This window comes from Gymnoscopelus braueri (assembly GCF_963280865.1).
Source record: "Gymnoscopelus braueri genome assembly, chromosome: 20".
NCBI classification, from domain to species: Eukaryota; Metazoa; Chordata; class Actinopteri; order Myctophiformes; family Myctophidae; genus Gymnoscopelus; species Gymnoscopelus braueri.
In genome coordinates, this window is record NC_137622.1 from 8,507,925 (window position 1) to 8,526,165 (window position 18,241).

Here is an 18,241-nt window from a genome sequence, read left to right on the forward strand (position 1 = left end):
GCCCACATTGTTTACGTGACATGCACTTAAGTGGATAGATAATGTACCTATGCACTAGTCCAAAGATGGATTTATAAATGAAAACATACCTGTGTACAGTGTATAATGATGGGGGGGCTTTCAGGTAGGACAAACGCTTGAGGGGGCGCTGTTTTCTTGTTCCCATAATCCAGGAGAGGCAAGTAGATGGAACCCGAGACGTTTCCTAGCATTAAAAGAAAATCAGGATTTGCCAGAATCACATTGTTTACGTGACATGTACTTAAGTGGATGGATACTGTACCTAGGCAGCAGTCCAAGGATGGATTTATAAATGAAAACATACCCGTGTGTACAGTGGATAATGATAGGGGGGCGGCTTTCAGTTACAATAGGACAAACGCTTGAGGGGGCGCTGTTTTCTTGTCCCCATGATCCAGGAGAGGCAAGTAGGTGGCACCCGAGACGTTTCCTAGCATTAAAAGAAAATCATGATTTGTTCCTGAAGAATAAAGATAAGATAAGATAATAATAATAATGTCTCAAATTTATAAAGGGCTTTTCTAAGTACCCAATGACGCTTTACAGGGGGGAAGATGATCAATATGAGGTTTAAAAGAAAGGTTGACTTGACACCATATTTTTGTTAGAAAAGAACATGGCCGTGGTTTTGTCTGCATTCATCACCGGTTTAACCACATGAACCCTGCCGTCCATATGCTAGGACAAACATTTGGCAAAAATAGCTCTATAAGCTCACAATATCGCAATGCGATGCGACACCTTTAAATAATGTATATATGGTATAAGTGGTTAAGATGGAACAAATGAGACTGAATGGTGTTGAATGTAGACTGCAGATGTTCAAATTCCAGGTCAACAATACTTGCTCAACAATGCACAATAGTCTCATCGGCGTAAATATGTACAGAATAATTAACATTATGGCCAATGCTCATTAACATAAACAGTAAAAAGCGTGGGACCTAAAACTGAGCCTTGTGGGATAATTTGAGGTCTCACGCTTTTTTAATGAGGTAATAATCTTGTCGAATAGTTCCCATTGTTCCATGACAACATCTCAGAGAGATAAGAAGGAAGTTTTCATCATAAAGTGCACAGTGATAAGTGACATATTTATCAATAGCCTAAAGGCTTTTCTGAATTCCTCAAATCTGATGAAATCTTCTAAATAGGAAACAGATACGATTTAAGTATTAGCTGCAGCATTCTAGACAATGTCACCATAGACCAAAATTGATAAGAACCCAACCTACAACCTAGGGGAAACAGGATCTGTTTATGTACATGAAGCCGATTTTCTGGCACACCTGGGAGGCAAGGTTTTTCATCGAGCCCCACCCAGATACTTGAATGTGTTGACTCTCTCAATGCTAGACCCATCTGAGGTACACATCTGCCGTTCACCATGCCATCATCTATGCCAACATTTGAATCCAAGCCACATAAACTTCCATTATTTAAAAAAGGTTAAATATAAATTATGTGAACAAACAATTGGTGAGCCTGGTGACAGTGTGCACAGGAAATTTGGTTTTGTGGTTTGAAAGATATACACACGGACAGACAGACCATCTTATAGACGGCTTAGACTCTTTCAGAGCCATGCCATGAAAAGGACTTCCCCCAAAATCAAACCTTGCCCACCTTTGGTTATTACAGGAATTCAACTTTGACTGAACCCAATTTCACACAATGACAGACCAAGCATAAGTCAACAGCCAACAGCTTTTGACAGATCGATAAAAAGTGCAGCACAGTGTTTTTTGTTGACAACTGCAGATCACATGGGCATATTTCCAAACAACTAGACTTTTGCCAGAAGAAATGGAGCAATTAAAATGCATCAGAGCATCAGAGGCTCAGTAATAATTGGAGCAGCCTACTTTAGAAAAAGGTGATCTAGATTATCCTCACCAGTGGAACTCCTGGGATCAATTGATATCAAGGCATCAAATACACAATTAAATGAAAACGGACGATAAGAAAACAGGGAGGTGCCATTATAAGTGGAAATAACATTTTAATGGGAAGTCCTGGATTCTCAAATAAATGCCCTGCAGCTTTGAGGTGCAAGACAAATATCGTTCTGATTAGAGATCATATTGTCGAATGGGTGTTGTTTTTAATTATATAAACTGCATTTAAAAAGGGTTTCGTGTTTGAGTATAGCACAAAACAACCGGTCTGTCTAGGAGAGCCAATGTTGTGGCTTTCAGCACGAGACCATGCACTAATCCTGTTTTTAAACAGAGCTGAGAGTTCCTGTGTGAACCAAGGTACAAGTCTGTCTTTGATTCTACACTTCTTAAAAGGTGCAGTGCATGTTTATTAAAACATGAAAGTTTGTTTTGTTAGTTTTTTGTAAAACTATCCAGCTGGGCACCTGGCTATCAAAATATCATCGAACAAAGCATGCTCATCATCATCATGCTTAAGATTTATTTTCATAACCAAGCATGGCCTTGCCCTGCCATGCATGGGGCATGATCACTAATTCCTAAATCGAACAATCCATTAGCCACAATTATCTGCTCTATTTGAAGAAATTAGATCAATTAGTGATCCTTTAAAATAGTCCTTCAAGTAATGTCTATTCACTAGACTTAACTTGAAGCACTGGCTTATAACTGAGCCCACTAGCCTCTAGTGGGCTCAGTTATGAGCTGAGTTAAATGAATTTATGTTGCTTGTGAATGCAAATGTTTGTGTTTTATTGACATGGGAATGTGTTGGGAGATAAATTAATTAATGTTCTTTAGGTGTATTTTTGTGTTTCTAGGAATGCCAACAATAGATTATTTTCTTGTTAGTGTGTTGTGAGCTTGTACTATTTCTTCTATTTTGATTATTTAATGAAAATCTGTCACGGTCTGGGCTTGTCCTCTGCTCTGCCCCCCCCCCCTTCCTGTGTTCTCTGGTTGTGGGGTTTGGCCGGCGTGCCCAGCTTTAGGCCGTTTTGGCGAATTACTTTATTATTTAAGTTCTAACCTGCCAGTGTTTCCTTGCTGGATGATAAAACTGTGTCACAACGTGAGTTTCTGTTCCCTGTCTGTTTGCTTTCTCCGTGTCGTGATTTGTACTTACACTTTCCCTCTTGTAGAGGTGTACCTTTGTTTGTTCCTGTTTTTGCAAGTAAAAGTATAGTTTACCTAAAATCCCTGTGTCCGTGTCTCTGCGCTTGGGTTCCTCTGTTTGTCTGGAGTCACACCGTGACAAAAATCAATCTTTTTATAATTGATTAAATAAATTAGTTTCCATAACTCTCATGGATTAACCATGAGAGTTATGGTTACAGGAATGTTTAACATTTCAGCAGATATTGTCTCACATTACAACAGATGTGTTGCTAAATAAGGTTTAATGTACACACAAATAATAATATGGTTTCATATTGTAACAGATATTGTTACAACTTATTTAAAAGACAATAAAACACAAAAAATGGCATACACACTATTATAAACATCAGCAACAAGCAACATAAATCAATGTGGGGTCCATGAGGGGGGTCCCTTAGTATTCATTGACTTAGTATTCACTGATTTAGTATTCACTTTAGTATTCATTGACTTAGAATTCACTTAATATTCACTGACTCAGTATTAACATTATGGCCCTGGCTGCATATCAGTGCCAGTGGGGTGTGTAACCCCCATGGGCATGCTCAATTTCACCATAGACTCTGGGTTGACTTGTCTGTTTGAAAATTAAGCATATTTTCAGGAGAAATTACAATTCAGAAGCACAGCAAGGGAAATGGTAAAACTTCTGGAGTCTCCTGCTAAATTCAGGAGTGTGGCAGGTATGTGTATGCATGGCATGCATGTAGTATGTATGTACAGTATGTATGTATGTATGTATGTATGTATGTATGTATGTATGTATGTATGTATGTATGTATGTATGTATGTATGTATGTATGTATGTATGTATGTATGTATGTATGTATGTATGTATGTATGTAGCCTGTGGAGTCACATTTGACATCTTTTTTCTTCATCTTGAGACCTCTTTTGCAAGTGAAAGTGAGGCCTGGTAAAGACGAAGGACAAAGCAGTATAAAAGCAACAAACAAAGAACAAAACCATTACAGAACTGTACAACAAATACACAACCAAAGAAGATGAAATACAAATTAAAACTTCTATACAGTAGACTATTGGTACGATACTGCGCATTTGAGCAGGACACAGACATATCCATTATCCGCCTTTTAAAATCTGTTATAATGCGTATTACAATGTAACAAACGCTTGTAACAGATCACCATGTGTTGCTAATAGTAATTTGAGTGGCATCACATCACATCTGATCAGGGGTCATCGCCATGCTGGCTCGTGGTGCGGACATTTTTGTCAAAATTCTATGTTTGCCATGGACATACAAAATGAATAGACACACGCAAAGAGCTATAGCCCTAAATGACCATTGGTCTATAACTCTGAGAGTGCACACATTATATGGGGGAAATTAAACGTTTGAGAACCACACTGTCCTATAGTGGACTCATAATGTGCCATACATGGTGTCATAGTAAATCAGTGTCATTCATACATATTCTGAAGAAAACCTGGAGACTGACATTCAGTAAATGGGGTCTTGTGATCAAAATAACATTATAATGGTGTGTCAATCTAAGGTTTGCCACGGACAAGGACACGTCTTGCCACGGATACATCTGTCCGTGTACGGACATATTAATGACCCCTGCATCTGATCTCTCTCTCTCTCTCTCTCTCTCTCTCTCTCTCTCTCTCTCTCTCTCTCTCTATCTCTCTCTCTCTCTCTCTCTTTCTCCAGGTGAACTGGTACCTTATTTTTAACTCTATGACTGGTACCCATAGAGCCAGAGGAGGTCAGAGGTCAGTACAGTTCCATGTAGCCAGTCTAGTCTCCCTCTGCGCGTGCACACTCCCGTCTGCGCGCTCACGACAGCTACTGTGTTTTATTACAGGAGAGGGGTAGCGTTGCCAGGTCTGCTTATTATAAGCGACTTTGGGCTTGTTTTTCTGTTAAGTTGCTTGTAAATATTGGTTGCAGGTTGCGTTTTTTTGGGCTTGTTTCTAAAGTGTAGTTGCTTATTTGGGTTTGTTTCTAAAGTGTAGTTGCTTATTTGAGCTTGTTTCTAAAGTGTAGTTGCTTTGGTCTTGTTTCCTATTAAATGTTGTTTATCTAAAACATTTTCATGTCAAGGACTTCCCCAAATGGGGTCATCCCTAATTACCCAGGTTCTATGTTCCCCACTTCCCCCCACAAAAGGTTCCATGTTCCCTGGGTTCTGTTCCCCACTCAATAAAAAAAAAGGTTCTGTATCTCCACTCAATAAAAAATGCAGGAAATGGTGGGCCCTGGGCAATTAGCTTATATCCTTTTCAATCCAGCCATTAAGTGCATTATTAAGTGCATAATTATTTTTTCAGGAACTGTTCAGAAAATCCAAACACATCCAAAATCTAAATCCAAACACATCCAAAATCTAAATCAAAACACATCCAAAATCCAATAATACTGTGATTATTATGTTATGACAAGCATCCAATCAGGAGCAGGGTCAATGACGTGACGCCTCCATTTTCTGTCCGAGTAAATGATTTGACATTTAAAAAGGTTTAAATAAGTAGCCTATATTTATACCCACTTAACAATAACAAAGTTATTTGTAATTTTTCAGTTTTTAAAGTGTCAAAATATCATGTGGTTCGATGTCCAGCCATGATCGCAGATGTTTTGAAAACTTATTTGAAATTACTCTAAAGGGGTGTCACTATAGATTAATTTCATGATACATATGTGACCAGTTACGTTTGGTACAGAAGTCGGGGTTAATGGAACTCCACAATTTAGCAAAATGCATTTAAAAAAACACGTATTTTTCCCCCATATTAACACAGTTCGAATGTTGAAGAAGGTGTGTATTCCAACAGATAGCCGTTTTAGAATCATTAAGTGGTTTAAAATACATTACAAAAACAGCTGTGTGTGTGTTTCTGTCGTTTCGGTCTTGTGTGGGCGGAGAGTGACATTAACATGCAGGGACTTTAACATGCAGGGCTTTGGTGGTTGGTCGTTGGCCCCATTGTTCTCCGATTTCACTCTCCTAATTCCCGCCCATCAGTATCCTACCATGTGCTTGTCTGTTCTACAGTGGTGTAAAGTAACTAATACATTTACTCAAGTACTGTACTTAAGTACATTTTTGAGGTATTTTTTTACTTTACTGGAGTATTTCCAATTTCTGTACTTTTACTTCTACTCCAGTAGCCTACATCTCAGGCACTGAGGCAAATATTTTACTTAATACTCCACTACAATTATTTGAAAACTTTAGTTACTTTGTAGAATCACTTCATCCCATTTCGGCCATTTGAACTTGTAGATCTGCTATTTTCAAACATTTTTTTATACATTTGAAAACTTGTGAAATGGGACATTCTGCATGATGAGTACTTTCTACTTTTACTCAAGTAAATTTTGCTCGTATGTGTGTATCAGTCACAGACCATTTAAGCATACGTATTTACAGTGCTCGTTCAGGGTTTCATTTGGAAACACACTCTGAGAGGATGAGTTCCAGCCAGAGCCCCGGAACGTGAATTATTTCAGCGCTCAACTCATGCCGTGCACTTGTGCTCGGCACGGCAGGCAGTCTCAGATCAAAGTAAAGGCCTGCAGGGTGCAGGCGCAGCACTGAGACGAACTGCTTGAGCTCTCCGTGACTGTGAGTGAATGAAAATGGCAAAAGCGTTGGCAAAATGCAGAAAAAGTAGTGCTTTCGTCATGGTTGTGATCAGGAGGCAGAGTGTACTGTCTGCAAAGCTGCCACTTATGTGTCCGTCACAAATAAAGGTTCTTTAGACTTGCAAGCCCACACTAACACACTGCAAAGCACAAGGCAGCGCAGCTATGCGAGGCATATTTTTTGACTTAAGTAGAAGTACTGTATCAGTACTGCAATGTAGATATACTCTGTTACAAGTAAAAGTCCGGAATTCAAAATTTACTTGAGTGAAAGTACAAAAGTATTGGTATCAAAATGTAGCCTACTTAAAGTACCAAAAGTAGAAAGTACTCATTATGCAGGTATGACGTCAATGATATCGCTTTTGTGTCCTTGGAACAAAACTAAACAGTATACACACTGTACATTATAATTTGGGCCATTGATTTAGAAATAACAATCAGAAGGTTAAAAATAAATACTGGATACCAGTCATGTGTGGTTAGAGCTGCTGAGCTGTTAAGACATTTTGTTTCGTTTGTTTATGTTCCCGTTGGCTTTGGCTATTTTCAAATAGCCAACGTATAAAGGGTCATGTGGCTTCTTCTGGGCTTGTTTTCATAGACCTGGTTGCTTATTTCTCTCGCACGATCTGGCAACACGGGCCGGCTATTGTGTTTTTATCACAGGAGAGGAGACTCAGCACAGACAGCAGGAGGAGAGGAGAGCAGACAGACATTATTCTAGGAGAGGAGAGGAGAGCAGCCAAACAGACACAACCGTAATAAACCATGGCGGACGAGCAGGAAATCATGTGCAAATTAGAAAATATCATGGAGATACGGTGAGCGTTTATTACAACAAAAAAGCATGCGTGCATGCATTTTGTGTGTGTGCGTGTGTGTGTGTGTGTGTGTGTGACTTGTTAGCCGGCTAACAATAGCTTGTTGGCTTTTGTTATTGAGCTGGCTAATGCTAGCCAGTTAGCTGCTACATGAACTCTTATCTGTTGTGTTTTGTGTGGCTATTATTCTAGCTTGTTGTGTTTTAGCCGACAGCCCGCTGGCAACGTTTCTATGAGAATATCATCATGTAGAGACGCTTATGCTGCATTTCTAGTCATGCTTCATCGTTCCTTCCAGATGTGGAGCAACAAATGCCAGATGTGGTCGTGGTTAGTTAGGCCTTTTAGCTGTATGCAGGGCAGTGGTGGAAGGAACGGATTACAATGGAGAAATACTCTCTGTTACCAGTGAAATGCGACTTACAAAAAGTGCATACGTATTATTAGCATCAGAATGTACATTAACATTATGTGAAAGTATAGTCATTATTCAGAATTGTTGATTCCACAATCATGTTATTGGATTGTAATAGTAATGCATTAATAATGACTTGTTGCAGCTGGTAAAGGTTGGGCTGATTTATTTATGTTCTGCTGAGTAGCTTAACCTATAATCTTCAGTTATCATCAGATATGTGTATGTTTTGGGAGTGCACACGTGGATAAATTAACACAGGAGTTTACTAGATACAATACTGTCTTTTTTCACTGTTCAAAACATGACCTAAGAGTTAAACAAATGTTGCAAAACTGACTTCATCAAACAATGACTGTTATTACTGATATTAGGTGCAAATATGACAATGAATGAACTGACATTACAACCAGATTATTAATGAGCATGAATTCAATCAAAGTTCTTCTGATCAGTTGGATGTGTATCAGTGTGCATTGTGCAGTGAAATTGTTATGAATGATATTTAAGGATAGTTGGTGTTAAAAACTAAACGCTGGTAGTAAATAAATCTAAGAGCGGAATAATGGCTCTGAATTAAGTTGTTTTCATGCATCATGTTCAAGTCACTGACCTGACATCCTGTCTCTCCGGGCCTGCAGGAACAAGACCATCCAAATGCAGAAGATCAAGACTCGTCTGAAGACGGAGTTCGAGGCCCTGGAGGGTGAAGAGAAGCACCTGAAGGAGTACAAGCAGGAGATGGAACTCCTGCTGCAGGAGAAGATGGCTCACGTGGAGGAGCTGCGACTCATCCATGCTGACATCAACGTGGTGGGTACCATACCATCATGCTACGGATGAGACCCAACGGTCGGCTAAAGCGCGAACATCGAACTAGTCGGCCAGCATAACTAGTCGACTTTCTAACATTTTCGTTTTTTAGACTGGGAATTTTCTTACAAGTTTCTAATAATATTTCAGATGGATTTAGCCCCTTAGATAAAGTTTACTACTACATAGTTTGGCCACATAAACTGTGAAAATTGCCTTTGAGGAAAACATTGTAATGTACACAAGAACAAATACAGTATATTTGAAATATATTATTTGGCCAACTTTGTAATATTTTGACACATATCTGTGTAATACTGTACGTGAAATGTTTATTCTGCTGTAATATTGTTTCTCGTGTTGTTTCAGATGGAGAGTACCATTAAGCAATCAGAAAATGACCTGAACAAGCTGCTGGAGACCACGCGTCGCCTCCATGATGAGTACAAACCTCTGAAGGAACATGTTGATGCCCTCAGGATGGCGCTGGGTTTGCACAGACTCCCCAACCTCAACGAAGAAGAAGAAAAACTCTCACTGGAGTCAGTACCCACACACGCACACAAATACACAAAGCAGTCCTGCGTTAAAAATGCATATATATATATGTATATGTGTGTGTATTATATCCATTTTTAATGCATGAACAACAAGCAGGTTCATAAATGTACGGCAACAACAGTTACAGCATTATATTTGGATTGAAAACTATTTTAATATAAAGGAGTAATATACAAATGTTATATAGCCTACCAGCTTCATCTTGCAAAAGCAGATTCAGTAGCTAGCTTATGCATAATTCATACATTTTGTGTGCGGCGTGGCTGCATGCGTCATGATGTCTCATCAGTTTAATAGAACACGATTTGTTGAGAATAACACAAAAACAGGCACTTCAGAATAATTCTTAATTACAGGTCATGCAATATTCTTTTGTGAGTGCAGCTTTGGGACAGTTAATGAATGAAGAGAGAGGGAGAGAGTGTCTGATGAGGGGAACACTGAGTTCAGTACCTGGATTTAATTAGACACATCATACGACTACTGGTAAAATTACATTTGATTAAAAATGAAATTTTAATAATATTAATAACTTAAAGGTAGGGTAGGTGACCTGAAAATGTACTATATTCTGTTTACTAAAGAGCTGGAGAGACCCGTTACCGAACAAACGCTCTGTAGCAATGATTACTATCAGAATATAGTACTTTAACCTTTTTAACAAAACAAAACAAATTACCAAAAAATATCACGTAGACACGTACCCTACCTTTTTAAAGGGAAAACAATTACATACATGGTAACTGAGAATCCACAAATCAATGGCTACTTTCATTATGTATCGTTTTCACATTTTTGTATTTGGTTGCTGTAATGTTTAGCAGTTTATGTTTACAAATATAATGAACTATAAGCCTGATGACAGTCTGAACTGAAACACTTGTCAACTGTACAAACATTGAATCTGTGAAGTACTTCTCAAAGCAGGATTATCAAATTAGATCATTTTAAGTGTTATGAAGTGCCTTTAGGTAACTTTCTTTTGACAATGTGGATACATAATGAATAGTTACTTAGAAGTCACTGTTAACCACTTTTTCAGATATCTTCAAATTTGGCTGGAAAAAATAGCATATCTTCAAGCTCTATACAAGCATTGTGAGCTTGAAGTGATTGGTTAAGTGGGGACGGTTGGAGAATGATGCCATTGGAATGGTGAGCTGGAATTAGTGGAACAGAATCCCAGCATTGGAGCCAAGGGTGTCAGGGTGCTTGGGGCCAAGGTGCAGTCCCATGCTGGCGATGTCTACCACTGACAGATTAGAGCGCTGAACTTTGACTGACTGCTTTGACCTACAGACAAACTATATGGGGGAGGGGAGGGGGGGCAGCATGAATTCTCTTGGAAACCTTAGATAGTACAGCACAAGGCCCACAAAGGTCTTAGAATGACTGAGTTCAGTGCCACTTCACTGGAATCATTGAGGCTAGTCCTTCTGTTCTTAAAGTCCTAGTGCCACAGTCCTATTTCCACCTAGATAATAATTGGTTGTTGTTATATATTCTGAATTCTTTTTTTAATTATTATTATTTTTACAAACTGTACATTTAAGTGTTAAAAAGCTGTATTGCTTTCAACACATCGAACTAGAGGACTTACCGGGTCTAACCGTTCAGGTCTGTGTTTTATGATGGTCAATTCAATTTGGTCCGTGCCAGTTGAGACTCCATTAGTCTTATCATTGTGTGTAATACCCAAGTGGATCCTACAAGTCCCGTACTCAGCGCTGATCAGGAGAGAAAAGCACAAAGTTCTGTGTAACTCGCTTGATGATTTAGGCTGACCTAACTAAGATCAGATTACTGCATCGCACTAGGGGGGATAAAAGTTGAGCTGCACAGCTGAGTTTCACTGAGTTGAGAGATAGGGGAGCAACAGTTAATCGAACAAATCCAGTTAATTGATTATAAAACATATCAAGAATCGTTAATTTTATAAAATAATCAAAAACTTTAAACAAATATGAAAACTATTGAAACCTTAAAACTCGTGGAAAATAGCCGATCTATGTACACATTAACAATGTGTCGCATTGTGAGTCATGACGGGTGTATGCTTGTAGATCGACAATTTTCACGATTTTTACATGACACCGAAGGATAAAATAACACCTAAGTGAAACAATCGATTTGTTGATATATATAAAAAATAAATAAATAAAATTGATAGAATAATCGCTAAGAAAATAGTTGGACAGTTGGAGCCCTGTCGAGGTGAAAACATACAATTTAGAAGCCAGATTCCATTCTGGAGTAGCCTATAACTGGCATCTACTGCTAGAAATGGCACTTTTAATAGCAATTGTAATTATTAGATTTGTCACGTCCATGTAATACCCAACAGTCGGGGTCGGTTCTGTAATATCTCGGAACAAATCAGATCTCTGAATTAATTTCACGGTCCATTGGGGTTCCGGTCCGTCATTTTGAACCTGTGAAATTTGTTCCGAGATCCGATTAGTTCTGAGATATTAAAGAACCGACCCCGACTGTTGCGTATTATATGGACATGACAGTCGGGGTCGGTTCCGTAATATCTTGGAACAAATCAGATCTCGGAACGAATTTCACGGGTCCATTAGTGTTCGGGCACATCATTTTAGACCTGTGAACTTGTGTGAAGAGCTCTACACCCAACAGCTCATTAAAATACTGGCTTTGACTTTGTCACCAACCACCCCCTCTCCCCTGACAATCTCACCAAAGCCCTTCTCTCCCTACCCGTCTGTCTCATTTGGAGCCTTTTAAAAACCGCATCAAATCAACAATGCTGGTGTAACTAAGACTACTAGTTGCAAAAGACAACTTTTTACATGCATAGTTGATCAAGAAGTTCCATATTCTCTTGACGACTTTCACTTTCTAGTAATTCACATCGGGAGCCTGGCAGTCCATGTTTTACTGGTGTTAATAGTTTGTTTTTGTTTCTATTTCATTGGTATGTTATGCTAATGTCTATTTATATTGCATTGTTATGTTTTGTTTTAACCTGTACAGCACTTTGGGTGACCTGGTCATGTTAAATGTACTTTATAAATACATTTAAGTTATGTTGAGTTGAGATGCAGTTTAGTGGTCTATAGATACAGTACAGTGGTCTATACATTCAGTACAGTGGTTTATAGATTCAGATTCAGTACAGTGGGATATAGATGCAGCACAGTGGTCTAGAATGATGCAGTACATTGGTCTCATACAGCTATAGATGCAGTACAGTGGTCTAGATACAGTACAATGGTCTCTTACAGCTATAGATGCAGTACAGTGGTCTCTAGATTCAGTACAGTGGTCTCATACAGCTATAGATGCAGCCCAGTGGTCTCATACAGCTATAGATGCAGTACAGTGGTCTCATACAGCTATAGATGCAGTACAGTGGTCTCATACAGCTATAGATGCAGTCCATTGGTCTCATACAGCTAGTATAGATGCAGTACAGTGGTCTCATACAGCTATAGATGCAGTACAGTGGTCTCATACAGCTATAGATGCAGTACAGTGGTCTCATACAGCTATAGATGCAGTACAGTCAGTGGTCTCATACAGCTATAGATGCAGTACAGTGGTCTCATACAGCTATAGATACAGTAAAGTGGTCTCCTTTTTCAATAGATGGAAATTACATATTTGTACTGCATGCAAAAAAACTGCATGGTTCTTGCCCAAAACGGCATGAGATTACCATAAATGTGGCATGTCCGTACAGGGGAGGCTTGTAGGTATCCATGTAACCCATTTCCATTCACATATATTGAGGTAATAGCTCAAGGGACCAATTGGAAAATGGTGATGGCCGTTTTTCCCTCGCCAAAATGTTGTCTAACTTTGAATCATTAGGTATTTAGCCCCCTTCCCGACAAGGTAGCATGACAAGGTTGGTCCCATGAGGTTGTCTAGAATCAAATGATATCTCTATCTTTGGGCTTCGTCTCAATTAGTGTGAGCGTGCCACAGTCTCCGAAAGACAGTCTCGCCTGCGTTCCAGCCAGCAATGCCGCAGGTCTCATAGGGGTAATAAAACAACATACTTTGGACCACTTTTTTCATCATCACAATCTCTATATTAGAGGTCCTATGGATGCCAAAAGAAAAATAAATCAGGGGGGTGCACGTGGACCCCTTCTAGGGCCTCTACTAATTGTGAAGGGAGGTACATGGTACATCAGGAGTCTGGTATGCCAAACAAGCTTGTAGCTTACAATGGGAGAGCAAAATTACACAGGCAACACATCCTCACACATTTTAACCACCAGTGGTTCCCAAACTTTTAGTCTTGGAGCCCCCTCTTCTTATATCTGACAAAAGCTGAGACCCCCCCCCCCCTCACACACACACACACACAAACGTGCGCACTTGCTCGCACGCACTTGTGTTTTTCAGACATTTTAGACCACTTCAGCCCTCTATACTTCTCGTACGACGAGAATCGATACATGCAGGCACACAGTGAATGAAAGAAAGTCATGATTTTGTGCAGCATGTTTAAATTGTTGGACTACCTCCAAATAGACACGGTCTCAAGCTCAGGTCCACCCCTCGCTCCGCGATCTTTGGGCCCTTCCTATACAAACCCATTGTAACTTCAAACTCCATTTTAACCATGTTAGATTCATCGAAAACACCCGTCCTTGGTTGTGGTGACTTATATTGTCCTTCTAATACGTGAGGAGGCCGTATTTTGTTCAATACATTTTTTCATTTATTTTATTTAAGAAAAATAAGGTCATTTTCCAAAAAATATATAAAAAACTAAATGAAAAAGGTAATTGAAAAAACACGGCCTAGAATGACAATATCAGTCACCAGAACCAAGGACAGGGGTTTTCAATGAATCTAACATTTGTTTGAAGTTAAAATGGGTTTGTATAGGAAGGGGGTGTCTGATAAAATTAATATCAAATATCTAAATACTGAATCAAGCTACATAATAACTGTCTGGGGTGCTCACAAAAACGTGAGTTAAAATTACCCCAAACATGTTTGAAAGTGAAATATCCCTTAAAGTAGTTAAGACAGAGGATTGAGGGTGGGTAATGTGCCTGTTAATATTCCATTTTAGGAAAAGGAAGTGTGGTTATTTTCAGAACAATGAAAATAACTAGGGAAGATTTCTATCCACAAATGTGCTTTCCATTTATAGACAACCGTACTGTGTGTGGAGTAAATGGCATATTGTGCAAGGAAAGCTTGCTGGCAAAGTGGTGTTCTTATTTATTCGTTCACCGTGACTTGGCAACTGTCATGGACTTGTGGAGATGGCTTCCGTCCAGCCAGCAGCTTTCCTTTGAACATACTCTTTTGACGCGTGTGGGTTTCTTCAGTTAGTTAGCAATTCATGGCTCAGAACTGAACTGTACTGTACTAAAGCGCGGTAGTGCGTGCTGCTGTGCTGTTGTTTGTTTATTTGATTAATTGAGTGTTTTTGTGAGCTTACACACTGCAATACAGGTAATGGGACCCCCTTTAATCTGTGTTCAATCTGAATCCTCTTAAATCTCCGTTAAGTCTTCAAATTTCTGCTGTATTCTATTCCAACATGACCCTTTTGTGAGAAGGCAGGGAGAGTAATGAAATTAGATATCATACTCTTTTGAAAGTGGGCCAGTCAGGCATAAAGTCCAAGGACAAATATCTTTCGCTGTCTGCCGCTGCCAGCACACAAACACATGCAGATACGCACGTGCGCATGCAGTCACGCACGTGTGCGCAGACAAACTCATTCAGTGTGACTATACTTTTTTTCCAACATACTACATTGTAGAGAATGGTGTGAGACCAGGGTGCACTTTGATTAAGCCTGCTTTGTGCTTGCTTTTCTCCCTTCGTCTCCCGTTGTATTCTTCTCTTCCCTTTTGTAAACTAGTAGTAATCTGAACTGTGATTCGATTCTTTTTAGGCTGTCTAAGAGCCGACGCCAACCCGATTCTTCTTCTGTCTCCGGTTTCAATAGTTACTTTGAAAAGCAAAAGGCGGAGTGGCAGAAGGAGCCTCACGAGCCCACCATCCCGGAGTCCCTGGCGGCGGCCGCAGCCGCAGCCCAGCAGCTCCAGGTTTCCAGGAAGCAAGATGCCCGCCAGACGGCTACCTTTAGGCAGCAACCCCCACCTATGAAGGTACACACAAACAGCTGCGCAAGCTGTCTAACCACTTAGTATATTGCCACTGTCGGGCAGAAACCTCGTGAATTAACGCCCTACTTGATCATACTACAGCGTCGCACGAAAGCATCAAAAGTAGCAGATCCGCAAGCGACGCGTTTCGAGCTTGTAGATCTGCTGCTTTTGCTATTTCTGAATTTGAATCCTGAAAAGTAACACGTTTTGGACATATGAGGTTTCCACCCGACGGAGACGATGTACTTAGTTGTGCGACAAAGTCAACTCTCTCTCTTATCATGCGTAACGTTATGCATCCGGGTGCGTGCGTTCAGCCACAGATGGACTTGACTATAAGCTGCAGCAATCAACACCATGGAGAACACGACCGCAGCCGCTGTGTGCCATTTATTATAAAATTTTGGCTAAAATACTAGCTTCACACAACAAGGCCCCAAATTGCCTAACGCAAACGTGAGCGGCATACAAATCAAATATGCCCGGATCGACCACATCTAGTTTCATCCAGCACCTGAAAAACGTACCTGACGGTGACGGGTCACTTGTTAATCCATTTAGACCGGGAACGCATCTGTGTCATTTTAAGATTTCTTTGGCTATTCAAAAATAGCAGATCTACAAGCTCTTATTAATTTTAGATATGTATTTGGCCGCGGACCCCCATCTCAAAATGTTTTTTTTCCAGGGACCCCCCCAGAAGCAAATATTTGAGTTACAAATGTTTGCTTTAAATATATATCCCAAGATTTGCACAATTTTTTCAAAAATAGCAGATCTACAAGCTCATAGCGCAGCACCTAGCCAAAGACATCTAAAATTACAGAGATGCGTTCCCGGATTGAATGGGTTAATGTGACAATTTATCTCTTTGCATAACTGCATTATGGATGATGGTTCACAAACATGGGCAGCTCACCGAGTCACCGTCAGCTATTTAACCCTAGTTAACTTGCCGTTTGCTGAATATTTTCAAAAGACGAGTCAGTGAGTGTTTGGAAAAGGTCGGGTAACTTAATCATCCATGTTCAGCTGCCACCAACTGGCTCGTTAAACACAGACATTAATGAGGTATTAACATTGGCTACAGGTAGGTTACATGTTTATTGTTCATTGTTGATGCGCGACAAAGACTCTGTGGTGGTGGGCACTGGGCAGGTACCAATAAGTTAATTATTGATCATTTATGCTCTATCATTAGGAGGAAAACTATGTTAACATTTCAAATTGGTTTAGCTTTTGTTACAGTAGTTGCTAAATCCAACATTCTCAGAGAAAAGCACGGCCTTGATAGGATTAATAAACAAAACACAAAAACTTCCTTTAGGATTAAAGGTTAGCTAATTGCATTGCAATGATCTGTTTAAAGTGATCATATTCCAAATAACTAATCAATGCTTATACTGTAGTGTATGCTAAACGAAAGGAGTGATGAACCACTATGGAAACAAGTCCCTGGGACTTTTTGTGTTATCCTTAACCTTTGACTCCACTACCTGTCCTGTATTCAATCAATCAATGATGACAATGCAGTACATGATTTGAATTCCTTCTATATAGCTAAGCAGACTGGATTGCATGTGTCGGATGATAGAACGCTCATTACTATAAGAGACTTAAGACTTGACTTGGACTCGTGACCGAAGACTTGCTTTTCAAAGACTTGAGACTTTACTCGAACTGTGAGCATCTCTGAGACATTTTCATTTTCATTGCTTATTTTTGTTGGCCGGGCCCTCACCAAACAGGTGTGCATTGCATCTCCTTGGGTTCCGTGTTATTTATTCACCTACTGTGGAAAGGAATTTCTTCCTTGAGGACAAATAAACTATAAATCTTATCGATCCATCTTTTGTTTCTTTCCAGGCCTGCCTGTCATGCCACCAGCAGATCCACCGCAACGCTCCCATCTGCCCACTGTGCAAGGCCAAGAGTCGCTCACGCAACCCCAAGAAACCCAAGAGAAAACCAGACGAGTAATCTCACTCCACCCCACCTCCCAGCTCTGCTAGTGTTAAAAGGGAACTGGTCTGAGACGCTGATCTAAGACCAGCCTAGCACATTTAGTACCAGTGTACTTGTACACTACACTGTAAAATCTCAGGATTTTACTGTGTATATAATGGTTGAGACGGGGGTCTGATTGGGATCGTGCTGGTCTTAGATCTGTGATTCACAACAACTTCCATACACACTCAAGGTGTGGTACACCATTGTTTATAAGCCGCCCAAAGACCTTTGAAGGTCTGGTATTAATGTCATTCTCTCATTTCTAACCAGTTCTTTTAGTGTGTTTGATATGTATGTAACCTCTGTATTAGGTTGAATAGACCCCCTTACCATGTAACTGCAATAATAAGATGAGAAAAAAAAAAGTTGAATTTAACTGTGCCCATGTTTATATTGTTCTTGTACTGTACCTTTTTAATTTAATTGTTTGCTATGCATGCATGTTCCCCCATGGCTGTCTTGTAATTCCTTGTGACAACATAAAAATCCAGTGGGTTTATTCATAAAGTGAAATAAACCGCAGTATTGTTTTAATGTTTACAGCATACAGGTAAAAGGAAACCACACTTGTTTGCTCTGAGTAGTGTTATGTGTTAAACTTTAATACAATGATACAAGAATAAATGTTGATTTTGTACTCAAGTAGGGTGCATTGGCTTTCTTTGAACAAAATCCCAGTGACGAAAGGCTTGACTAATGTTAGCAACTACTTGCACAGACTGGTATAACGGAAGGCAGATAATCATGCCGTAGCCTCTCAAGCC

At 39.7% G+C, this 18,241-nt stretch overlaps 2 protein-coding genes across 2 annotated transcripts in view; one reads left to right on the forward strand and one right to left on the reverse strand.

Moving 5' to 3' along the window:
* The window catches only part of LOC308075809 (moesin-like), a 40,124-nt gene extending 39,785 nt beyond the window's left edge, over window positions 1–339 (reverse strand). The window contains exon 1 of the mRNA XM_080415771.1: window positions 326–339. The gene's annotated coding sequence lies outside the window, so the exon portion shown is untranslated. The remainder of the gene's footprint in view (window positions 1–325) is intronic.
* Window positions 340–7,399: 7,060 nt separating this feature from the next.
* Window positions 7,400–18,054, forward strand: zc4h2 (zinc finger, C4H2 domain containing). The gene is made up of 5 exons (XM_080415979.1): window positions 7,400–7,565; window positions 8,622–8,793; window positions 9,163–9,335; window positions 15,305–15,467; window positions 17,334–18,054. Exons 1-5 carry the CDS (start codon window positions 7,513–7,515, stop codon window positions 17,445–17,447), a joined length of 675 nt encoding a protein of 224 aa, XP_080272105.1. The 5' UTR covers window positions 7,400–7,512; the 3' UTR covers window positions 17,448–18,054.
* Window positions 18,055–18,241: the final 187 nt, after the last annotated feature.